Consider the following 25,633-nt stretch of genomic DNA (forward strand, 5'->3'; position numbering starts at 1 on the left):
CGCACCCAGGAGGTGATTGAGCTCCGAGTTCATTCGTCGATCACCCGCGTTGTGCGTTTGACACGCGCTGTGTGCGCAGCTTGTTATCGGTTACAGCGCAGTGCTCTGAAACACGGCGACCCGCGTTGGACTCGCGCTCACGGTCGACGCCAGTGATGATGTATCAAAAACTGGTCCTGGACCTCCCCTAAGTCGATTCAGCCTCAAATGAGTACCTGGTGCGGTGTGTAGATATCGCCACTGGAGAGACAAACTAGGTCGGGCGTAGTGCTGGGCATCCACCCCCTCATGTGCCGTACCGGCCTTTAACGGTGCTCGCTAACATCACTTGCCCCAACAGTCTGTTCAGGCTATAGGGGGATCTTTGTCTTAAAAAAATATCCAAATTTTTGCATATTATGTAGTATTCGAGCATGGGTCCGTTTTGTAAAATGTGATATAAAAAAACTGCATTGTGCTGTGTGCAAAAATCGCTACTCGGGAGCCAAAGGCGGCCGTGCCGGCCTTCTTAAGGGCACGCAAGCAGCACTTGTCCCACACGGCTGTGAAGCCCACACGGTGGGACCTTTGTCTCTGTGGCTCCACAGTGTGGGATTTTAGTCGCCCGCTGCCGACGGTGGGAGGTAAATGATGAGCGGAGACTGCTGAAGCAACCAGAACCATCGCTCTGGGCGTGGGTTTTTTTGTACGGCTGCGCTACTGCGTAGCTCTACAAGACGGTGATCAATTGCATCGCGCGCTTTCAGATGCGCTTCTGCGGCCGTCTGGGACGCTCTTTCTTTCCGATATTAGGAAGCCACCGGAGCTATGCACTTTTAAAGCATCATCTAGATTGCAAACTAATGTCTCCAGAAGGGCTCTCTGTATTTAGTTTGTTGTCCTTCCCCGCACCCCTTATTAGCACGGTTGGCTACGTACGGTGCGAAAGAAGTTCAGCATACATACAGACAGCGTTGAGTTTTTTTTTTCTGGCTGTACCCCACGCTACTTGGGCGCGACGTCTGTGACGTTTAGGCTGCACGTGCTGGGAGCATCTTTAGCTCCCGCAGCGAAACGTCGAGCATCTGGCCCAGCAACGCGTGGCACGAACCGAAAACACACCAGGGGGGGGGGGGGGGTGGCAACCTAACCGATCCCTAGCGAAGGTTGAGTCTCAGGACTCTCATTTTCAACAGGCTCCTGGCAATATGAGACCTCCTTTACCAGTAGCGAAATATAGTAATAGGTTTTAACCCTTTCATTTGGTACAAAAACTGACACCTTTATGTTTCTATTTGTTTGCATTATGTATAAAGGTGTCAGTATAAAGGTGTCAGTTTTTGTACCAGATGAAAGGGTAAAAACTATTACTATATTTTGCTACTGGTAAAGGAGGTCTCATAATGCAAATGCTTACCCCGAGCTCTCAATACTCTGATAGTGCGCTGTTTTTGAGTTGTACGCCTTTTGGCGTCATCTGGTCCAACACCAATGGAGACTAGGCTCTAAGAAAAGCTGTCTCGGGTGTGAACCAATCAACTTCAAGGACAGTGCATATCATTATCGTTATCAAAGTTGTTTCTTTTTGTTTGCATTTTGACTGCTTGTGTTGTGGTTATTGCAAACATGACCGCCTGTATAAAGGTGTCAGTTTTTTTTACCAGATGAAAGGGTAAAAACCTATTAATAGGCTCCTGGCAAGTTGCACGTTTTGCCAGCTCCCCTTTAAAAGGAAGCAGCGCTTTGCGAGGTGGGAGAAGAGCCACCGAGGAGTTGTGGGTGGTTCTGGATGGCACTCGAGCTGATTTGTTTGGCTGAAAGTGGTCTGGCTAATACTCCGGTCTTATCTTCATCATCACCGGTCATGATCTCTCCATTGCTGGATTGAGAGCCTTAACACGTTGTTGTCATCTCTGACGATCTTGTGAATAACCAAAATTATTCGATTTAAAGCTTTCGTGACTGCAGGGATTCATTCAGACGCTGTCTCCCCGACAGACCTGGTCTTCACCTGAGGACGGCTACTTGCGTTGTGGCCGAAACGTCGTGAGAATTATTTTATTATGTTTTATTTTTATTATTTTATTATTTTCCTTCTACATGACTTTACCGAAAGAACCAAAAAGATGAACCAAAATTATCTTGGAAAAAATCTTTTTTAATTGGATGTTTGTGACGAAGGCATTCCTGGCATCGTTCTTTGAGTGTATCGTTGCAAGTTTCTGCACACAGTGCAATTAATGTAACTGCCAGCAGACTGTCAGCTGTGTTAATAGGACGTATTTGCAAATTGAGCCTGCGTAATTTGGTTGTGTGTTTGAGGCTGCGTGGCACCTCAAAATAACAATTCTCGCCTCTCTTTTTTTTCCATAAAATCTTTCAAACATTTCCAAAGTTCCGCAAGCCTTCCTTGCAATCGCTTAATGCAAGTGTCACCAATTAAAATATAAAGTACCGCGCTCGCAATGTGCGCATCACGTGGCGCGCGTAGCAATCTATTGCGAATTCCGAAAATTGCGTGCAAATTGCATGCAAATATATCTCTGTGCTATGATGTCAAAATAAATCGGATTCAGCCCGATGGCTCGGTGCGAGAGCGAGAGGTTCGTGATCGGTACGTTGCGAGTTCGACTCCTGAATGAGGCGGTTGACCCCTGGCCCATCATCCCCTCTGGGGTCAATATAATTAGTTCCTCTTCGTGGGAGAGTCGACGGCGGTTGTCCTCTGGATAGACTTGTCCGTGACATAGCAATGTGGAATTTCCACCACTCGGTCAGGGCGGCAAACAGAAAATGAGCACCGCTTCGATGCTGATTTGAGCATCACATTAATTCAGATTTTTTTTTGTGTGTGAATGGGATGCAACAATCAAGACTGAAACAAATGAAACAGACAATACAAACTTGACAGTATAAATGAGACACACCAATTCGTGGCAATTCCACCAGCTGGTGGTGGTTGTTCGCGTGGCCTGTAACTCAACATTGTGGCGACAGCGAGGATTGGATGATCACCGCACATATGTTATGAAACTCTCTTACGGTGGGCATCGATGTACTATATATATACCCTGGCTCGTAAAGGAGACGGCAGGAGAGTCAAACTTGGACTCCAACTGTTCCATCTGTAGGGGATAGAGCGTTGCTCCCTTGCGGCTTTGGTTTTCTATGGGCTTTCCGGTTTTCTACCACACATATTCACTCATGAATTGGCTGAAAACACCTTAACATGTGTGTGCGTGTGCTATGTAGAAGAGCCATTGCCCGAAATTGTCGCCGATTGCATATGTTTTTTTTTTTCTGGCAGCGTTATTGACGAGTCTGTTGAGTTGTTTTTTGTTTTTGTTATTATATGTAAGAGGACTCCAGAGCTCGGGCAGTCGTTGCTGGTGGCTTCTCACCGCGTGGCTCCTGCTGCGTCCCCGCGTGTCCGTGGTTCCTCCTCGCGCCTCTGAGTCGTCACTCCTCTCTCTCTCTCTCTCGTAGAGAGCCGGGCATGCGACGCTGCACAGTTCGGCAGCATTTGCCACCCATTGCTCATTATGTTGACTTTATCTGAAGTGAGTCGCAGCGGTGATAAGAATGTTTACAAATAGAGGCGGTTGGCTGGTAATGCAAATCATCGTGTGAATGGTCCTGGCACTTTTGTGCGTGTGTGAAAATACTCGACATTAATTAGAACCATCTATTGACTGCAACGCCAAAACCACGCTGAGTGGCGTTTGTTATTTTTAACTTATTTCCCCTCCCAAGTGATTAATTCCTCCTATTACATTTATTGTTTTAGTAAAAACTCGCACTCCCACCAAAGGGGGCATCGCGATGCTTCACAGCACAAATTTACACGAAAGTAGTCCTACACCGTAAAATCAAGAACCAAGTTTAATTGAAATGGTGCCGTCTGCATCGTGCCGAGGGATGAAGGCAGCTTCCATTCGCTACCAATGCAGCTCACGGTTCACAGCTCTGTCCGGGATGCCGGCCGCGGGAGGTTGACACCGCCACCACTTTCGAAGTCACTTCGAGAACAACGCTCCTAGTTGGTGTCCATGAACAAGCAGTTTTGTCGCACGCCGATCGAGCCCAAACGCTTCACGCTCACAACAACAACAAAATGTGTCAGTTTTGTTGCCAGATAGAAGGGCAAAACACCAATTATCATATTTTTTTACTGGCAAATGAGGTTCCAATGGTGTAAATGCTTACCCCCGAGCTCTCATACTCTGATGGTGCATTGTCTTTGAGTTGTGCGCCTTTTGGCGTCATCTGGTCTAACCCATGTGAGACTAGGCTCTAAGGAAAGCTGTCTCGGGTGTGGACCAATCAACTTCAAGGACAGTGCATATATTATCAGAGTTATGTTTTTTGTTTGCATTATGGCTGCAGGTATTGTGGTCTATGCAAACATGACTCCTTGTAAAAAAAAGGTGTGAGTTTTGTTGCCAGATAGAAGGGTAAAAAACCAATGATCAACTTCCACTGATTTAAGTGGACAAAAGAAAAAAAGAAAAACAACGTTTAATTCCGGAATTTTTATTTCCGTGCAGTAATTGGTGACCAACTCCGAGCAGAGGCCATAAACTCGCTTGACCTGAGACGACACAATTTTAATCATTGGTGGCTGCCTGTATTCATCAGGGGCCACGTCAGCTGATCGCCTCTGACATGGCCACTGTGTACCTCGTGAGCGTTGAGTGGCGCGTAGCCACCCTATCGAGCGTGCGAGCAGAGCAACTGGACCGGGACCCATGGCTCCAGGGAGCCAAGTGCCCGGACACAAAGAGAGATGGGGGACGGAAATTTGACCAGGGCACCAACACCATCCCCCAACCACCAACCACCCCCATTTACATTTCTTGTCTCTCGCCAAAAACCAATGGTCGTTGCTGAGAGTGTAATAACCGCCAGTAATTATGAGTCATGTTCTTGGTTCTTTCGGTAAAGTCACGTAGAAGGGAAATAATAGAATGATAAAATAATGAACACTGCAGTGTTCATTAAGACGCTGTCTTTTCGACAGCTCTGTTTCTTCACCTGAGGACGGCTGCTTGCGTTGTGGCCGAAACGTCGTGATAATTTTATAATATTATGTTTTATTTTTATTATTTCATTATTTCCCTTCTACGTGACTTTACCGAAAGAACCAAGAATATGAATCCCTGCAGTCACGAAAGCTTTACATCGAAATATGAGTTATCTGCTTCACGGTTGTTGGTGTCTGTCGCAGTAAAAAGAGAGCGGGCCATTGTGTGCCTAGACTAGGCCGTGAATTACTCGATCTTGGTCCACACAGATTACTCATGCAGCCAGCTATGGCTGCAGGGTTTTGGTAGTACATGTTGTTCATGCCATTTCTTGTGAAAATTCCGTCACAGTTCCTATGATCACTGTTTCATTGCTTTCATGGCTTTATTTTGGTGATTTCGAAAAGTGTATTGGTTTAGCCATGTTTGTTTGTTGTAGTACAGAGTTAGACTGATGGCCTTAATCTAGGTTGTCTTGTGGTTGTTGTTGGTTGTTTGACTTGCATCCCACTGGGATTTTTGCACACAGCGTTGGTGTGCGGTGATTTTTTTTCTGCAATATTTTGCTGTCTTTTCTTGGATTTTCTGTTTGCACTCAGTCACATATTCACTTTAAGATGTTTTTTTTGTTCATGTTTTTGTTTTTTGTTTGTTGCGGTTGCACCCGATTCAAGAGCCGAATAGCTCACAGGGCTATACCTAATAAATGAACTTGAACTTGAACTCACAGGGCAGACCCCAGCACCTGCGGCCCAGGTGCTGGGGGCCAGTTGCTGCCACTAGGCGGTGGGGGGGGGGGGTGCCCCCTTTCAAATGCGTTGTGCCGAGCGGTGACGCGGTTGCATCCTGAGAAGAGGGACCCCCCCCCACCCCCCTCCCCCCCCCGCACAAAAAAACTCTGCCCCAAAGGCCACGCTTTGAAGAAGTTTCAGAATGTCGACAGGAAACACAGAGTGCATGTTAAAAATGATAACGTTTATTAATGACCGCAAACTATACATTTTGCAATAAAGTTGATCTGTATATTCTGACGGCTGGTGCATCTGAAGTTTCCGTGTAAACTTGTGGTGTCTAAGAGGGAATGGACTGTGCATTCCGCAGTATTGGATATAAGCACACTATCGAAGCATAGGAGATCCAGTACAAACCTGGACAATGTCTATATCGTGCAATTTTTTTTATATATATACGTACGTATGTTTTTGTTTTCACTTTATCATTTTGCTTTAAACCTTAGCAATAAACAAGTCCAAAAAACACCACTTGTGTGAACGCAAAACAAAAGGTCCATTACGTAAACAGTGCACATCAGTAACACAAGCAGGCAGTTACGACTACTGTAAACCTTGTAAACCAGCATATATGGAATGTTTAAGGTCAGGCATGTGGGTATAGCCTGTGTGTCCGTGTGTCCGTGCGCGCGTGTGCGCGCGCGTGTGTGTGTGTGTCAGGCTGTCAAGACACCGGTTTCGTTGCCACTGCCACCACAGCTGTCTTCGTTTTACATCTGTAGAGCCTTCAGACACACGAAAGCTGACGTAAGCATGCCTGAATTGACTCGGAGGTTTACTTTTTTTCTATTCCACCCTCCACCCACCCCCATACCCACTAAGATTCGATGCCATCTAATAAATTGCCTCTCGAGAGCAACCCTCTCCAAAATTGAGGGCGAGAGAATTGTCCACGAGGTGGGCTCGAGATTGTGGGATCGCGAGCGGAGGCGATCTCGCGATTCCTCGTCGGCGAAATGGCCGGGGACGACCTGGCCACTGCATCTTAAGTTTCCGTCGTCCAAGCGCCTCCTGCCGCGCGGCCAACCATCACGAATAACCAATGCACGGCAGGAGCATGCCCAGTAACCATCACGACAACGGAATATAGAGCGGGGAGCGTCCTTTGGAAATAGGATCATGGGCAGCAATGACAACAACAACAACAAAACACTTTTCAAGTGATTCAAGATTTGGTCCGGGAGAATTGCCCCGAGACGCTTCCGCTGGCAGTCGTGTCTGCGTGCGCGCGCCGTGATGGTTATGGGATTCATGTTCGTTGCGCGAGAGGCTTCCTTCGCGAGGCTTGCGTGCCGTTCGTAACTCGTAAATATTCGCGGCTGCGGCGCTGGTCAATATGTAATTGTCTCCACGGCATTAGCGTTTAGGCTCGTAACAGTTTATCGTAACGCAAACTCGAACTTGTCAGCAGCTCAAGTGGCGTCGCTATATTATCCGTAAGGACAGCGCTTGAATGTTAAACGCGATAAACAAATTTGCGTATCACAATTCAGATTCTATTCGATTTTGTTTCTCTCTCGTTTCTTAATTGACTGCCAACGCGTATAGACGATGACTGATCCAACCGATGCATATATAGCACGTCAAACTACGCACACACAATGAAACACCATCAGGTTTTTTTTTTTTAAACGGCAATGTAGTCACTGCACAGGCATGTTCAGGTTTAAACGTGTGTTGTAAATAGGACAGCTCAGCCAAACATTCGCTGTTACCATCACAAATACAAAACAGGGCTTATGTGTGACTTATACAATTATCGATTGAAATCCCCGCCATTCCCCCCACTCCCCCCCCCATCGTGAATTTTAGTTGTTTTTGTTTACGCCTTCGAAACAACGGCCCGGATGTGTAGCGACAAAACCCCAGCGCGTCACTAAGCCTGCCCGCGGATGCCGCGCGTTAAGACAATTTTTTGTTTCGGTCAGGAACGGGCTCGCAAATTTGTACCACCACTAGATGTGCAATTGCGACGCAACGCTTGCCACAAATTCTGGGGGGTGGGGGGGGGGCACACACTTTGGCTCCGGTCTAACCACACGCGTGACGGGGGCCTGGCGGTAGGCCACGCGTGTGGTTGGACATGCGTGTGGTCGGACACGCGTGTGGTCGGACACGCGTGGCCCCACCACGACCCCCTCCCCCCCGCCGCGGCTCCGCTACGGACCGACTCGTCGAAAACCGAAGATCGATTTTTGTTTTTTGGTCTGTTCCCCCCCTCCCACCCCACCCCACCAATTGGACGAGCCCTCGGCCGTGCTAGCAAGCTGACGCTGATGGGCGGCTGAAAGGCGTTTTTTTTTTCTTTTTGTTTGTCACTCTGTGCGTGGAAGGGAAGCCCTAGGGCAGTGCAAATTAAATCTGGCGGGGGGCTCAGGCGAGGTGTGTCTGGTCAGGACACTTACCGGCGGGGCCAGGGCAGAAACTAAGTGTCCGCGCAGCGCTCTGTCCATGGGCTTAAGCCCGGTCAGCATGGAGGCCAGCGAGGATACACGCGCTTCTCGCTCAAAGCCTCCGTGGGAGCTGTCGCGAATCACAACGACACTGTGCTTGGATTCACGCTGACCCGGCAGCAAGTCCCTTTATTTATTCGTCCGCGTAATGTATTCATGCATTCATTCATTCATTACCAAGTGTCTTGAGTTTACGTCTTTTTTTACGTTTTCTACAATCCGCCACCGCTCGTTCATCCAATTGTTCTATTGGCATGCAGCTGCAGAGAGAGAGAGAGGAGAAAATTTGGCTCTCATCCTATGGCGCCGTGGCCGCGGCCCCCTGGCACGAGACGTTGGCAAGATGACCCTCGAGTGATTTCACGGGCCTTTGCCTGATTTCTCGTCGAGGGTCCCTCTGGCCCGCACTTGCCTGGGCTAACAGCTCGCAGCGGCTGCCGTGCGGCGCGCCTGTCCACTCTGCGCGAACAACAACAAAAATCAGCCTCGCGCGCGGGCAATGGGTGCGTTGAGCGCGGACGGTACGTGTGGCCGTAACAGGTGGCTGTAGCAGGAAACCGAGCGGCGGGTTGATGGAGCCAATCTAGGAACACGTGCTGAAATCCCGGCCTCGTCCCCGAGCGAATGCGGGTGCTGGCGATTTGAGCGCAGTGGTGGCCGCTAAGGTCACCGCGACGCCTCCGCTGTGAGAGCCTCTCCGAATGTCAGAGTTTGCACACAATGCTTTACGCGGGGAATAACGTCACTGCTGACACACACACAACACACGCACGTGCACGCGCGCGGCGCGCCGAAAAGCCTGCAAGCGAGCGACGGCACGGCGTGAAACGCACACCGCGGAAATCACTGGGTACGGATAGAAACAACAACAACAACCTCGTTTGCCTGCAGGGATCGCTCGCCCACCTCTTTTTGGTAATGCTCACATTTATGCGGCCAAAATTGGGGCTGCACACAAACACGCGCCGCAACTAGGACTACACGTGTAACTCGCATATGAACTAATCGAAGCTGATGTTAGTCTAACTACTACCGCTAACTCTAATCTCTACACGCAAACAAGACGTGACTTGCAGCTAAGTAGTATTATTGAATCTTGGCGGCATAAACTGAAGTATTACCAAAATCGCTGTGTTTTTTTTCTTCCCCACGTCCAATTTTAAGTTTGTTGGCGCTGGTGTGAGATTGTCGCGTTCGTTGTTGGGTTGCGGTGGCTATCGCGTGCTCTGCCCATCGTAACGATCCCCCCCCCCCCCGCCAGGATTAGGTGAAGGAGAGAATTGCATCTCGCGACGGTCAAGACGGCTGTGTTCTAGAGTGTATGGACACCCAGCGGGTGACAAATCCAGTTAGAGTGTAGCTGCTGCTGCTGCTGTTTTTTTTTTTATTATAGGAGTGACACAAAGTAACAATCCGTACACACGACGACAAATCGCTCGGGAGAGGTGGGTTCGTGTGGGTTTGTATCGTTCTTAGCCTTACAATTAATAGAGCAGGTTTTGGTCCATTTTACAGTGTTTCACGGACAACGGGGATCAGTTTCTTTTAAACGGTTGCCATTTTTTGGTTTTTATTTTTTTTGTTAGGTGTTGTTCTTTTTTTTTCGTAGCCACCTGTGCATTTTTTTAATTTTTTAAGTATTTTTTTCTCTTTTTTTTTTAATCATCATTACATACATGTATGTACAAAAATATAGTGCAGGCAGATGTGAGCGAAATAAGCCAAAGGAACAAAAAAACTCCCAAAATAATGTGTGGATGTGCGTGTGTGTGTGTGTGTCAGCTACGAACGCAAATAAATACGTCTACATATCGGTAACGTAATTAATAAATAAGTTTTAAAATACGAAACTGAAAAAAAATGTCAAAAGCCGCGCAAAATTCCTTCCACGGGGGGGGGGGTGGTGGCGGAGATGTGGGCTGGGTGAGGTGGGGGACGGTGAGGTCCACTTGACAGCACTACGAGTAAGGTGACCGGTGTCTGGGTGTCTTTCTTTTTTTCACTTTCAATCCTAGAAGAAATACCACCGCATTCGGCTGGACTTTGGCCTGACCCTCTGCCTATACTTGGGGTACTTTCTCTTGCCTAGCACGGTAGACAGGTATTTTTTAACGGCCATTTGTTTGCGGTACCGGCTGTACAGGTCGGTGAATAGTCCGTCCGAGTGGCGCTTGGAAGGTTCGGCGATGCTGCCATCGTCACCATCTTGCACCGAGCTGGAACAAAGAGGCGGGTGGGGTCGGGAGGGGGTGGACGTAAGGGGGAGAGCACAACGCCGGTTAGACTCTCGCTCTCACATAGCTTTCATCAGTTTAACACGTAGCAGGCTTTCGCGACCAATATTATTCATAATCAACGTTTTTGGGTATAGATCGCGTTATTTATAAATGTGTCGTAACCCTCCACCACCCGACACGGCCAATCAGTAAAAAAGTGTCACGTTGACAAAAGACACCATTCTGGCGAATTTCCCGATGATGCTGGAGGCAATTACCAGCGAAACGTCGTACTCAAATTGTAAATGTTGTGGTTTCACGCTTCAACACACCGGTGGGCTAAAGTAGTGAACTGTTTGTCTTTTGTCAACGTGACACTTTTTCACTGATTGACCGTGTCGGGTGGTGGAGGGTTACGACACATTTATAAATAACGCGATCTAAACCCAAAAACGTTGATTATGAATAGCTTTCATCCTCGGTCTTATTTACGTACGCATATTTAACAACAACAACAGCAGCAAAACAACTACACGCCTCGATACGGTTTAGATCAACCGCAGGATCTGGCAGCGCGAGAGAGGAAGGGAGCAATGGCGAGCAGTGGTGGCATAAGCCGCACCAGCCTGCGGTGACCTTTGCCCTCAACATCTGATTATATACACACGTAGCCGGTCGTGTCATTAGGCGTTGCGTGGAGAACTGCCGCGGGCCGGTGCGTCACCCCTCGTGTGAGAGAAGCGTCCCGCGGAAGGAAAGATCAAAGCCGCCGCTCCCGATGTCTTTGCTATCCACGCACCAGCGGGCAGGATTTTCTGAAAGGGCCCTGCCGTCGAGAAATGTCCCCCAGCCAAGATGAAAACATTCCCGGTTGTCATCAAATGAAAAATAATAATACGTACATAGGGTCTTGATTTGAAACTTTCGTGACTGCAGGAATCCATACTCTTTGGTTATTTCGGCAAAGTCACGTAGTTAGAAATAAAATAAAATAAAACAAATCACGGGCCGGGATTTTTTGGTTTTCGTGTGGCCGTGAGTGACCCAGCTGAGACCATCAACTCGCTCCACTTGAGGGCCGCTCTTTGACAGATTCGATTTTAGATTCGGTTTATTTCAGTGGCGAAAGTGCCCGACATAACGTCTGGGGCTCTATTTCACGTGCGCGCTAATCGCGGGCGCCTGGCTGAGACCCGCTTTCGAAATCAGCCTCTCGGTAGCCTGTGGCTCGGTTTGCTCTGACCCCCCCCCCCCCCCACCGAGGCAAGACGGGGCCACCTCTGCGGCTCGCCGATTCTCAATGGGAGGCATCGCGTGAACCGCCTCGTTAGAGCAGCATTGGGGTGACCCCAGCGTTCGTGTCAACGCCGCAACCCCCTAGCACTCACATCCGCACCTGCCCTGTTCAACCGCTCAAGATGACGATGGCTAACGAAGACACATCTGGGGTGAACGAGGGGTCCGTTTGGTGGCGAGATGTTAACTACCTCGCCTGGTATACAGGAGGTCGTGAGTTTGATCCCGACCCTGACGCCGGCTGTATATGTGAAGTTTTCGTGTTCTCCCCGTGGTCGTGTGGATTTCTATCCGATTCCTCCGGGTTTTCCCTCCACATTTAGAATCAACATCACGTGTTGTTAAAGTATTTGGCTGCTATTAATGTCCACGTGATGAGCCACTTCGTTGAGCTCTCATTTGTGATGGACAGGTCGCTTCTAAAAACAGCTACACAAAGCTCAGTGGGCCTTAAACGGTAAAATAAATAAAACAGTAAAGAGTTAATAGACATCATGGCTCGATTGGTGAATCGTGTTTAGGGGGCCCATGTCTCTCGTCTATTCTGCCATGCATCTGTCATATTATTACAGGTGCTCTTACAAGGTATGGATCTGCCTTGATAAAGTAATTTGTCGATAGTTTTATTCATAACCTATATATGTCTTTATTCGTCGATCCTGTAGATCTGCCTCGTGACCTCCTTCCATCGGGCGTTCGACGTTTCAGCTTTAAAGTGCACTTAGCCTGGCACAAGCGCCGTGGTGATGTCGCCGTCACTAAGTGGCGAATGGGGGCTTTTGTGTTTATTTATGTAAGCTGCCCTACGTTGCGCCACGCCGTGCACCGTTGCTCTGCAATCGATCGCTTTGTCACCCAGGTCTCCTTTGAATAGAATAAAAGTGCTTTTCATCGAGCCCTCACTTTCCCTGAACAAAGACTGTGATGGATGGATGGACTGTGCCCAACTGTCATCGTCTTGGCACGTCCCACCCCTGTGCTGCTTTAGCGGGAGTTGGGGGTTTGTGGTGGCGTGCGGCGAGGGTTGCTTTTCACCGCCATGGACGAATTCGCGCTCACGGGAACCGATAACGGCTTTTGTTTGCTCGCGACAGATAACCCCATGAAACGGAGCGAACGAGCGTGCGTGCGGCGTGGCCAACGCGTTCCAAGGCGAAGTCGAATTGCCTCGCTTTGGCCGGGATGGATGCGGCTTCTGGATATGAATTGAGTGGCGCTGACAGGCGAGGGCGAGACAAGCGGAGGTCTCTGTCTCTTGCCACGCGAGAGAGCTTTCGCACGCACACACACACACACGCACGCACACACACGCACACACGCACACACGCACGCACGCACACACGCACGCACACACGCACGCACACACACGCACGCACACACACACACGCACACACACGCACGCACACACACGCACACACGCGCAGTGCGCGTGGCGATGGGCAGGATCAGAGGAATCTGTTCGGGCTGTCGCTCGCGCTGTGAGAGATTAAAAAAATAAATATCGGATATCCGCGAGGCGATGCGTGTCAGATTGTTCACGCAAATTAGTTCATTTAGTCACGCTTTGTTTTAGCTATTGAAGGGGCTTTTGTTTGTTAGTCTGTGGCTACCTGTTCGGTAAATTTCCGTACGGCGATTTTTAAAAGTGTTTATCCGCAAAAACTTTCTGAAAAATGTAATTATCGTCAGGCCCCATAGTGCAGTGCACATTCCTCCAAGTCCAACCCTCTCTGTCTCTCTCACCTCCCTATGCGCTATGCAGAAGGGCCATTGGCCCAAAACCATCGCCAATGGTCTATTTTACTTTTTAAGGTCACGGTGTCATTGACGAATGCGTCGAGATTTGCCAACGCAGCATCAGAAAATATACCGTTCGTAAGTCATTGATTGTCTTCCTTTGCCTCTCTGCGTCACGGCTATCCTCGCCCTGATGTCCAACCAGTTAGAGACGTGCACCCCTGTCTCACTACCCGTAGACCTCATAATAATTATAATAGGAGCTGCTCACAAGTGGCCGACACGATCAGGGTAGGTGTCTCCAGACATGCGCTGTCGTTTCTGTCCTCGTGACGTTCTAGGGAAGAGAAATGCGGGTTGCATTGTGGGTACGTCACTAAAAATTGGATGGGGCACTCTAAATGCAAAAGCGATGATCGGGTAACATCTTGGTCAATTTGTTCGCATTAACAATTGACGATAATACATATATTATGAGCAGCGGTTGTCATCTTGGCAAAATGCCTCTCTTATGTAATGTTTGTCCCAAAAAGAAAATGCTTTTTTGATCTTAGATTAAGGAAGCTGTTGCCAACATTGCATCAAAACACGACCCTTTTCAGATGATGACCGACCTTCAAACACATTAACCCAGTCCTTATCACAATCTTATCGACCACAATGTTGAACTATTCCCATTGGGACAATTTTCATCGCTCATCACGTTATATTCAAAATCTAAATAAGAGAAAGTTCACATATCACGAATTTTTTTTAAACCGCCATGCAAACGCCTGCAGAAAAACACGCGAATTTCCCACATTTTGCCCCATCCCGCCAAATCTCTTCGTCGACTTTGCTGAAGGTCTCGCTAAGAACGCACTGGGCTGGCCCTCAGCGCTCTGCAATCGGAGTTGAGGTGGGGGGGGGGGGGGGAGGAAGGGCAGTGCTCAGCTTGTCCACATTACCGTGTCCGAGGACGAGAGCGGGACTGACTTTACAAACTTAACGGAAACTGAGGTTCATTTAGCGATCGGTCAACCAGCACCTCCAGTACTTTTAGACGCTTGTAGCGCCTGATTGTCAATTTTCGCGTGGTGTTGATGATGGTGGGTTGATGGTGGTGGGGGTTCAGTCTAGAATTAAGAGACCTATTTTTTAGTTTTTCTACACGTCCGTACCCGAACATCTACAGCAACAACAACACAAATTACCCTTTCCAATGTACGCACCGAGGCAGGTATGGGTGGCCGTGTCGCACCCTGTGATCCCCTCCTACGGGAGTCTGTGCGTTATGCTTCAGCAGAGGGCTTCGGCTTTTGCAATGTGGGTTTTTTTTGTTTGTTTGCTATTGATTCAGCGACTTCGCAGCACAGCGAACGTCGTTCGGATGATGAACAGAAGAGGCCTCAACTGCGTTTGTCATTTCCCGCAGTCCTTTTAACAGATATACTACCAGCATCGGGCGGATGATGCTATAGGGCAGCGGCGATTTTCCTAAGACCTTCTTGAGGCTTTGCCCAAACCATCAGTCTTTTTTTATCGTTTCCCTGTGTGGACGTGTATTTTATGCTTTATTTACCAACACATGAATTGAAGAAGAGTAGTGCCCCGAAACGTCAGCCGAATACATTTTTTTTTATCCCGTAGCGGTGGATGCTTGCCGTGTTACAGTTATTAATTAAGGCACTGTGGCGATGAACCTGGTGAGCTGAGTTCAATTTTGACACCCACAGCGAGTGGTATCTGAACAAATCCGAGGCAAACCCCCCTCATGTTCCCACATTGACCTGCGTGGTGAAGTATGGCCAAACAACTCAAGTGACCGGCATAGTATGGGGAGATCTCCATTTAATATCTGATGGTTATTACCTTAAACGAACGCGGTAAGTATCCATTCATGCATTTATTCCAATGTATATCTCCGACTAAATCTGTGCCAATGGAATTTAATACGGAACACACAAAGAGCACTACCCAATATATACACACTGCTGTATATAACAAATTGTGTTCGTTTGAAAAAAAATATAAATATCGATGAGAGATGTTTGGAGGCACGCGTGAAGTGCAGGGATGTAATGAGGATCTTGTTGAGGTGAGATATGATGCCGTACCAGAAGCCAGTGCTTTCAATAGTGGAGGGCATAGTGGGTGGGGGGTTCCGGGGCCCGGGGCAAACCACGCCGTGTGGTCACCGCGACGCCTTCAAACTAAAACCGAAATGATTACATCAGACGCCGTGACGTCGAGGCGAGGCACCCCCCGCCCCCCAAAGTGCAGGGCCCGGGGCGATCGCCCAGATTTGCCGTAGCCAAGGGACGGCACGGACCTCAAGCCCGTATAGCGTAACGACCTCTGCTGCACCCCCATGCCCCCAGACACACACACTCATTTGTGCCCTCCCGTGTGCAGACAGGCCTCTTCCTCTTACCGTTTTCCTGCAATTAATTTCCTCAATATGTTCTTGGCCGCCTTTCTGCCGTAATACTTGCTGTAGAAATGGGTGTAGATGGAATCCGCGTGTCTCTCCGTTCTGTCAGGGGAAGAGAGGGTGGGGTGGGGATACATACTGTGTATAAACAAGAGTAACATTCACGGGTACGGTCATTTGTGTTCTGTAGTGTAGCGGTTAGCGCGCTGCGCTACGAACCTGGCTTCCCGGGATCGATTCCCCCTAGGTCGACTCAGCCTCAAATGAGTAAAGAGCCTGGTGCGATGTGTGAACATCGCCACTGGGGAGACAAAGGCGGCCGGGCGTGGTCCTGGCCACCTACGCTCTCGTGTGCCGTACCCGCCTTCATAGGTGCTCGCCAATAGCACTTGCCCCTAGAGTCTGTTAAGGCTATACGGTACGGGGGATCTTTGTCTTTGTGTTCATATAATTGAGAGCAGTGGCGCAACCAGAGAGCTGAGATCAATTCCGGGCCACGGTTAACATCAGTGACGAGTGATGTCTAAAATCGGTCCAAACACCTCTCACGGTCGACTAAGCCTTGAATGAGTATGATATATAAACATGAGCGCTGGGAAGACAAAGGCGGCCCGGCGTGCAGGTGGCCACACGGACCCCTCGAGTGCTGTGCCTTCCGACCCTTAATAGGTGCTCGCTAACAGCACTTGCCCCGGCAGTCTGCGAGGCTATATGCCAGGGGATCTTTATCTTTGTATATGTGAACAGCACCAAGGCGTCAAACGAGAGAGAGAGAGAGATCGGATAACATTAATGAGATACCATCCACTTACGCACGCATAGCACAGGATACGTAATGTAACATGATACGTGTAATGAGTCGGTACCGATATGACATAAACGCCCTTAGGCGATGACACAGCGAGTCTCGCCATTGCAATAAATGTATTGTCACGATGCCATACCACAGCGTATCATCACAATTCCTATTGTTATTTACGAAAGCTATTTGACCATCCACTGCTCGAATGCAGCCCCCTGTCCCCACGCTGTGTCGGGGCTGTTTGACCATATTTCACCACGCCGCCGCAGCCTGAGCGAGCCGGCAGGAGCACAGGGAAAAAAGGGTGAATGGAACTCGGCGCCAGCTGCGGCGCTAACCGATGCGCCACCGCTCCACTCCGACACGGTGACAGAGAGCCGCGTGTGCGCTATTGCTCGCTCGCTCAGAGACGGCGTTGGCAAAGTCCTTCGCGGACAAATGCATCGCAAACTGCGCGCTTGCACAAGCGCGTAACGTTGTGTAGATAACACTGGTCAACACACTTTTTCTGGCATAAGGTGTTCCAACGGGTTTAAGGTAATTTTGGGAAGCTCATTCCAAATCTGGCATCAGTTTTTGTCTATCACATCAGGTTTTTGAGATATGAAATATTGCATTTTCAATAAAAACTGCAGAAGAAAAATATTAAATAAATGTGGATATCTACATAAAATGATATTATAAACACACTATCCTAAAAATACAGCACCATATTTTAACACTAAAGCAGTCACTGACTCGCAACAACTTGCAATCATAAGTGACAGAGTTAATTTCGGGTAAAATCAATGAAAATGGGGTATGCCGATAGCATAAAAAATAAAATGTGATAGAGCAAATCTGAGATCAGATTTGGAATCAGCACCCTGAAATTAGTCTAAAACAGCTGCAAAAGTCCAGGCCAGAAAAAAAGGTTGTTTTTTCTCTTGACCAGTGTTATTACACTTTGTAACTAGATTTTTGTTTCTGGGTAGTAAGTGTTATTTTCTAATTGCTCGTGCCTCGTGAGCAATTAGAAAATACAGAAAATGTATATTATTCCCCACAAACTTTGCTTTCGTGACCAGGACTTTACGTGAAAGAATGACACAAATGCACACCACGTTTTCTCATTGAAAATATGTACATTTCAAAATATCAATGTCCTGGTTACAAAAGCAAAGTTTCTGGGGAATTATAGCCTTTTTCTGTACTTGTGAGGCATAAGCAATTGGAAAATAACACTTATTAACCGGGAACATTTTTTTTCGTGTAACACAGCAACCACCTCATTCCTGTCCCCTAACCCTGTTGCCAGCATCATTGCACTCTGCTGATATTTATTTGAAGTGAGCTGGCTTCAACCCACCAAAAGTCTCACCGAGTGGCGCGGAGCTTCGTCTTCTTTTCCCTTTCATGAGGAAGCTTCCTGCCAAGTGGGTTTTTTTTCGCCGGAACGGGGGGGGGCATGAGACTGCCGCGTTTCGAGTTATTTGCCTGCCGCTGTAAATCCCCGCGCGATGAAAACATAAGAATAGAGTTGTGTTTTTTTGCCCCTTTCTAGAAATGAAACAGCGGGTGTTACGATGTTCAAACACCAAATAGAAACATTTTGCAATGAATCAAGTCTGCATTAACCACACACAGTCCATGTGGTGAACATGCAAACAAACATGCTCCGATAATATATGGCAATGTCTGTGAAACCGATTGGCCTGACTTTGTCTCACGAGTGTCAGACTTGTTTCTTATTGTTTCATACTTTGACACTGGCAAAATAAAAATAAAAAGGTCCCATTTCGACAATACGCGACTTTGTTGGGCCATCGTGTTGCGATGTCCAGGGCGAATACTGAAATAAAGAGCCAATCTAGCTCAGTTGGCCTCACCTGATAAAATAAAATAAAAATCGTGTTAGTATACGTATGTATCTCTAAGGTCCACTGCTGAAGCAGACGGCGCGTATTTTTAGGGATGCTCCTCCCGCAGTTGTTACTCGGGGCGGCCGTGAGATCGGAACCGCGATTCTCTACACGAAGCGGCGGCGAACGCGCTTAACGCTGGGCCATGCCACCGGGACTTTGGATTTTTTTTTGTTGCAGAGCGGTGGCGCTAGTGGTTAGCGCATTGCCTCATGACTGCGAGTGATATCTGAATCGCCTGCCTCCCCCCCCCACTCTCCCACCACGGTCTTCTTTACTACCAACCCGCACTGACCGGCGTGGTGAAGTATGGTCAAACAATCCCCGTGAACGTCAAGATGACTGTCTATGACTATGGATGATCAATATCTCACACGTGCAAAAGCCGTTTTCTCGAATTATATTGCCTTATAAATGAGGAGGCGATGCTTACGCGTTCGGTGCTTCCAAGGTACTGCGCCTATCGCTCTGTATAGCCACGAGGGAGCTCCCAGAGGGCTTAGCCAGTATTTGAAGGATGCCTTCACAACGGTTCTAGCCGGGTCTCTCTTGCTCGAAATATATTGAGATGGACCTTGAGTCCCAAGTGCCCCTCGCCTATTTGCATATACAAAAAAAAAACCCACAGCATTCATACGCGCAGGTATGCAATACCGTATCGCTGCCGAATTATCAAAGGTCACGCGCACATACTTACGAGGACTCTCGAATTTTATTAGCGAGTTTTTGGCACGTGGTGGAGAGGTTGAGTAGGAGAGGATGCGAGGTTTGGTTGCAGTTCAATCTCAAAACGTTCCTTGGGCAAAACGCAACCGTAGAGCTGCTGCCAACAATTTTGTTTTTATCTGCGGACCACCTACTTAGATTTTTATCTTTGGATTCGAAGTCACAAGTTACACGTTTTATTTCGTTAGCTATCAATGCGATATTGATGTACAAACACCCGATACTGCACCGAGGTGAAGGGTCTTCGTCGCGAAATGCGGCAGACATTTCAAAGATACGCCACGACTCGATCGGACACGTGCTTACCAATTAACGTCGGTTACAAACAAACTGCAGTAGCAGCAGCAGACGATCATCATTAAGCCGTCCAATTGGATCGATCGTAACGCAGTGGGTGATGGAGCTGTACGGGATGAGCTGTGAATGAGCCGTGACGGTCTGGGGGGCCCCGAGTGTGTCCATTCCCCCCCCCCCCCATCGATCCAACAACCTGTTCGATGTGCTCCGAAGAAGGGCCATTGCCCGAAACGTCGATTTTTGATGGCGGTGTCGGGGTGTCCGTTACCTCTTCATGGCGTTGTAGAGGAGGTCGTAGAGGGCGTGATCGTCTTGCACGGGGCTCTCGGGGGGGTCGACTCCGTCGGGCGGGGCGTCCTCCCCGACGAACGAACCCAACTGCGGCTCGTAGTCCAAGTCGTTGCCCAGGCTGCTGGGAAACATGATGGTGATGGGGGATGATTTTGGTGGTGGTGGTGGTGATGGCGGTGGTGATTTCGGTTATTGATGATGGATGGAGGTAGCGGTGGTGATGATGGTATATGTCGTGTTTGCGTAATGCTTGCTCGGTCAGAGTCATCATCATCGCAATCTTCGTCACCAGCGTGGGCATCAATTAGATTACCATCGCCAGCGTTTGCAACAGTAAGAGCACCATCATCAGCATCTGCGGCAACATCGTCGTCACATTTCATCGTAATTTTGTCAACCGTTATCATCACTCCATCGTCATCATTATCATCTTCAATTTACCGCAATTGTAATCACCGTCAATCATCGAGATACAAGTGTTGGCGAGTGGCCCTATTCGTCTAATGATGGTGGTCCAATGCCCCAAAGTGCAATTAGACAAAGATCCCCCGTATAGCCTTTCAACAGACTGTTGGGGCAAGTGCTGTTAGCGAGCGCCGTTGAAGGCCGGTACGGCACACGAGGGGGTGGATGCCCAGCACTACGCCCGACCGCCTTTGTCTCTCCAGCGGCGATGTCTACACACCGCACCAGTTACTCAATTGAGGCTGAGTCGACCTAGGGGAGGTCCAGGACTAATTTTAGATAATTGCCACTGGTGTTAGCCGTGAGCTAACCCCTACACTCTACCGCTCGCACACGTACATACATACACACGCACATACATGCGCGTACACACATACATACAAACACGCACGCATATAAACACACACGCACATAAAAAAAACACACGCACACGAATATAAACACACACGCGCCGCTGTATAATACGACCAATATTCCGTACATCGGTGACTAATAATACAATTTTACAACGCTCACATAAAACAAGACAGTGTTGCGAGGGCGGACCTTTGCAAGCGAGCAAAACAAACAGAAATAATGAGGACGCCCTTATTGTCGGGCGTGCATTTTTGTTGCTGTTGCAAGTTCCCTCCTCTCGTAGCCGGTTACGAGCTGACGAGCAATCGGAAGTCCGTGTGGCCGAGAAGTCCGAGAGAGAGAGAGACAGAAGAGAGAGAGCGCAGAGCGGAGCCATCAAAATTAACGAGCGTCCCAGGAACGTGTTTGCGTGCTCGCATGCATAATCGATAGCGCCTGAATTGCTGGGCCGATGTATTTGGTCAATTTAACGAGAATGATCGTTCCCCGCCAGTAGCGCGCTAATAGACGCGAGAGAAAACCAACCAACCACTCACCCACCCAACCCTCCACAACCCACCTATCCACCCACCCACCCACAGCGCTTCTCTGTGTAAAATGATCCGCGAACATTGTTCCCAATGAGATTAGGTCCACCCACCACCCTCCCACCCTCCCATCAGCCCTACAGGGGATCGCAGCTGCGGCGGCGAGAGATGCAATTACGGCCCCAGAAAGGCAAAAGCGATGAAATATTCAGAGCCCCGTGCAAAGTTGTATTCGAGGCGGAGTGGAAGGGATGCGTTCAACCCCCCCCCCACCACCACGACCACCACCGATGCACGTTGGTTTGCACGGAAAGGCCGAGAGAGATGTGTGTTTTTTTCGTTGTTGAGCGAATCTGTTGCTCTTTAATTGAATTTAATTCCCCCAGGACATATGCGTATGCGGAATGCTGCTGTTGCTACTGATAGTCGGACATCAGTGTTAAGCAACACGCCCTATGGCCATTACTGGCCGTGCCGTGTGTTTTTTTTGCACCGTGCCACAGAGGCAATACAGCGGCATCGCGGCAACCCAAATGCGACGCCAAATCCGCGGCGAGCTAAGTTCGATTCCCTGGCCCAGGGTAATTCCTTTGGCAACCGCGTGCCCTGAACGCTGTCCTGCTGGACTTCCCTTACGTAGATCAACTCTCTTAGTGCGATGTGTCAACAAATGGTACCGGGGGAGACACAAAGGCGGTCGGGCGTGGTGCTGTGCACACCGCTTGCTGCTCGCTTGCTGCGTCAGCCCCAGCGGTCTCGACGGCGAAAAGGAGGCGACATCTGTGCGTTGTCTACCCTGACGTCCACGTGTCTGCGTGTGTGTCTATGCACCGTTACTTGTACGTCGGTAGAGCTGTGTGTGTGTGTGTCAATATGTACGTATCCGTGTACCTCTGTGTGTTTGTCTATGTACGTATGCGTGTGTCTCTCTGTAACTATGTACATATTTGTATATGTGTACCGATGTGTGTGCCTGTCTGTGTGTGTTTGCCTCTGAACCTGTGTGTGTGTGTGTGTTTGCCTCTGAACCTGTGTGTGTGTGTGTGTGTCTTTGTACGTATTTCTGTGTCTGGGGAGCACTCGTGGTTAGCGCACTGCGCCACGATCCGGGTGAACCGAGTTCGATTCCTGCTCACGGCCAACATCGGTGACAATTATCTGAACCGGTCCTGGGCTTCCCCTAGGTCGACTCAACCCTAATGTCGCTTTACCTTTGCGTGTATGTTAGCCTCTGTACCTGTGTGTCTGTGTACCCGTGCCTGTGTACAGCTTGTATATTTGTGTACACACGTATGTATATCTGTATCTATACGTGTGTATTTACTGTGCACCTATACGTGTCTGCGTATGTCTGCGTGTGTATACGTGTGTGTATGTGTGCGTGTGTGATAGCCACGTGAGTGGGGAGCGGTGATGTAATGGTTAGCGCACTGTGCTACAAACCCGGTGAACCAAGTCCGATTCCCACTCACAACCAACGTAACGATGATCCTAATCGGCCCTGGGCCTCCCCTAGGTCGACTCAGCCTCAAATGAGTACTTGGTGTGGTGTATAAACATCGCCACTGCGGAGACAAAGGCGGTCGGGCGTGGTGTTGGCCACCCATCCCCGCGTGTGCCGTGCCGGCCTTCATAGGGGGCTCTCGCTAACAGCACTTGCCCCAACAGTCTGTCAAGGCTACGCGGGGGATCTTTGTCTTTCAGCCGAGTGAAAGTCGCGTGCTTACCGCGCCGTTGGGTATGGAGGAACAGCCGCCAAGCAGCAGGCACCGTGATAGCGCAGGGTGGCGATGGACAGCAGCATGACGGCTTGGTAAGGCAGTTTGCAAGTCATCATTCCGCGCTGCGGCAGTCACACGAGGAGATAGAGAAGGGAAGGGGGGGGGCAGACATGTTGCACTGTTCTATCCTAGCGCACAACGGCAAGATGTTTCATGAGCTAAATGCCGATGTCAAGGTCTGCTGGTCACGGCGCGAGGTCTTCGGGAGAGACAAAACGCGTTCGTGTCGTGTTCATTTTCCTCCTCCTCCTCCATTGAAGAAGCGCAGCCTGCGCGCTTGTTACGACGCGGTCAACAGTTTTGGTTGCGTGGCCATAGTCGCACCCGCTACTGTGGCTGATCTTTAATGTTCAACTCGTTGTGTCTCGCTCCTCCTCCTCCACCTCTAAACTGTCTGTCGGCTGGGGCAGGCGGCAGCCGGCCGTCGTAGTAGAAGTAGGAGGAGGAGGCGTTTGGAACTCGAGGATTACCCATCCGAGCGCCGTGTTTGAATTTGGCGCCGGGCGCGGAGGGGACTTTTTAGTTTTTTTATAATCCCTGGCACGCGTCCGAGGCTGCGTTGAGACGCCGCGCCACGAAGCGTGAGCCGCCGTTAACTCTGCAAATTCTCTCGAGACTTTTGTACGCAAGAGATTAACTCCCCGCGCACTCCTTCGCCGTGAACTTAATCCTCTTGACTCGCCGCGTCTCGTGATACAAAATAAGGCGCTTAGCCCCATAAAAAACACCTTTCAGTCGCATTTAATAAAACATACTGAACGGTGCTGCTGCTTGTTGCTGCTCTCTTCGCGATGTTTGGACTCCACGCGTTGGAATGTGGCGTGTTGCTGTTGTCTATTGAATCGTCCACTTCAACCCAGATCTCCCGATAAACAAATACCGTAACTCCTGGTTTCGATGGATCGTCTACTTGTCATTACTAACGCTTAATCCTTCTAAATGTGTATTTGTGTTTATATAAAAAAAACAACGTACCCATTAAGTTGATCGTAATATCAGGGTAGTGAAATTAGAAACACATTAAACAACGTTCAGATGGATAAGCAGTTTATACAAGCAATAACAGCAGCTGTAAAAGATCCGTCACTTTATCTTCCAGTTAACACAAGTCCTGCAAAAAAAAACAATCCTTCCAGCTGCGTGCATTGATCTCGCAAACAGACCGAGCAAATGATTTCTACAAAGAGAGAAACGCGAACAGTAATCGAGGCAGCGTTTCGGTACATAAGCGGCTCAGTTTAATACGTGTTGCTTAAAAAAAACACAACAGCTCTGAAAATGAAATCGACTTACGTGCTTTGCTGGTTCGCGGTTTTGTCTTTTGGGCTTGCCGGTAAAAGAGAGGAACGGATTTCTCAGTCGCTCCCCTTTCTCGGCTCTTCAGCAGCCAGGAGCTGTCCACACTGCACGGGTGCTGATCGCCACGCCTGGCTATCTGCGCTATTTGGCGGATTCGCTCGACCCAGAGTGGGAGAGGCAGGGATAGAGAGAGAGAGAGGGAGAGAGAGAGAAACGGAGTGCGAGAAATAAAGAGAAAGAATATATATCGCCCCCCACCCACCCACCACCTCCCTGTTCTTATTACGCTGCGCTTCTAAACCTTAAAATAAAAGCGAGACATTTAACGCGGTCTGGTTGCAGCCGCTGGCGGAGTGGAGAGGCGAGGAGTAGCCTCTTGTGAACGTCCGTCAAGGTTTTTGAATCCCTTCCCAAAGCCACAGAGTAACGTATATGTAGCGTCCAAAGACGTCATTCGTGATGTCTTTGCGCGGATGCGTGATCTCTAAACCCTGGCTTTGCAACGCCCGCGAGCCGCAGAAACCGCGTTGGCGTAGATGGTTAATGATGCCAAAAAGCGTCAGGCGCACTTCCTCGTAAGTTACCAATTCAAATAAATTAATGTCCTTCCATCGGTGATGAGTGCTGACGCGTCTGATGAGGGGGTGGGTACAGCGGCTATGGGCAGCCAATAATCGAATTTCTTTTATTTTTATATGATATTTATTCTCGCCGCGACGGGGGGGGGGGAATCGTGCGATGCTATTTTTAGCATCGCTGCGCTGGAAAAGTTCAGCCTTCCTGAGGCTGACTTGCACATGGAAAAAAAAAGTCGATTTTATTTTTTGTATTTGCACCATCGCTTCATTTCAGCGAGTTAAATGTTTTAATCGCTTAGCTCTGGCGCGCTTGGTTGTGCAGCTCGAGACCACTTTATTTTTTGTGCACTAAGAAGGGTAGAATTCATTTACGTTTAGGTATCGCGCGAACAGCCGGGGCTGTTGCTCGCGAAGTTGTACATAGTTTTACGCCTTTAAGGCATGGCGACGAACAAACCCACTAACGGCTGCCGAACTCGGAAGTTTTTTTTTTTTAACGCGAATCTATTTTCGCCTTCCACGCGTATACTGGGAACGGGTGTTATAAAAGAAAACACAGGCGCGAATGGTGTTATTTTTACATCAACTTTTAATACAATTTGTGCAGCGCATTGAATAAATGAACACGACCACCTCTATGTACCTTCGGCCGATTATATGAATAGATTTTCATTATTTGATGTTGCAACGTGTGCGTGCG

General features: G+C 48.9%; 1 protein-coding gene across 4 annotated transcripts; it reads right to left on the reverse strand.

Moving 5' to 3' along the window:
* Positions 1-5,963: 5,963 nt before the first annotated feature.
* LOC144938518 (uncharacterized) lies at positions 5,964-25,019 on the reverse strand. 4 transcript variants are annotated; one of them, XM_078866406.1, is made up of 8 exons: positions 24,940-25,019; positions 24,350-24,496; positions 23,003-23,118; positions 19,904-20,047; positions 15,910-16,011; positions 13,768-13,833; positions 10,380-10,463; positions 5,964-8,317 (listed from the first exon to the last, which is right to left on the reverse strand). In XM_078866406.1, the coding sequence occupies exons 3-8, from the start codon at positions 23,110-23,112 to the stop codon at positions 8,110-8,112; spliced, it is 714 nt and encodes a 237-aa protein (XP_078722532.1). In that variant the 5' UTR covers positions 23,113-23,118; positions 24,350-24,496; positions 24,940-25,019; the 3' UTR covers positions 5,964-8,109. The 4 variants fall into 4 exon arrangements, with proteins under 4 accessions (XP_078722532.1, XP_078722535.1, XP_078722533.1 ...); XM_078866409.1 differs by lacking the exon at positions 24,940-25,019 and having other exon boundaries at positions 5,964-6,519; positions 8,200-8,317; positions 24,350-24,933; XM_078866407.1 differs by lacking the exon at positions 24,940-25,019 and having other exon boundaries at positions 19,904-20,044; positions 24,350-24,933.
* Positions 25,020-25,633: the final 614 nt, after the last annotated feature.

The sequence above is a fragment of the Lampetra fluviatilis genome, chromosome 22, assembly GCF_964198595.1.
Source record: "Lampetra fluviatilis chromosome 22, kcLamFluv1.1, whole genome shotgun sequence".
NCBI classification, from domain to species: domain Eukaryota; kingdom Metazoa; phylum Chordata; class Hyperoartia; order Petromyzontiformes; family Petromyzontidae; genus Lampetra; species Lampetra fluviatilis.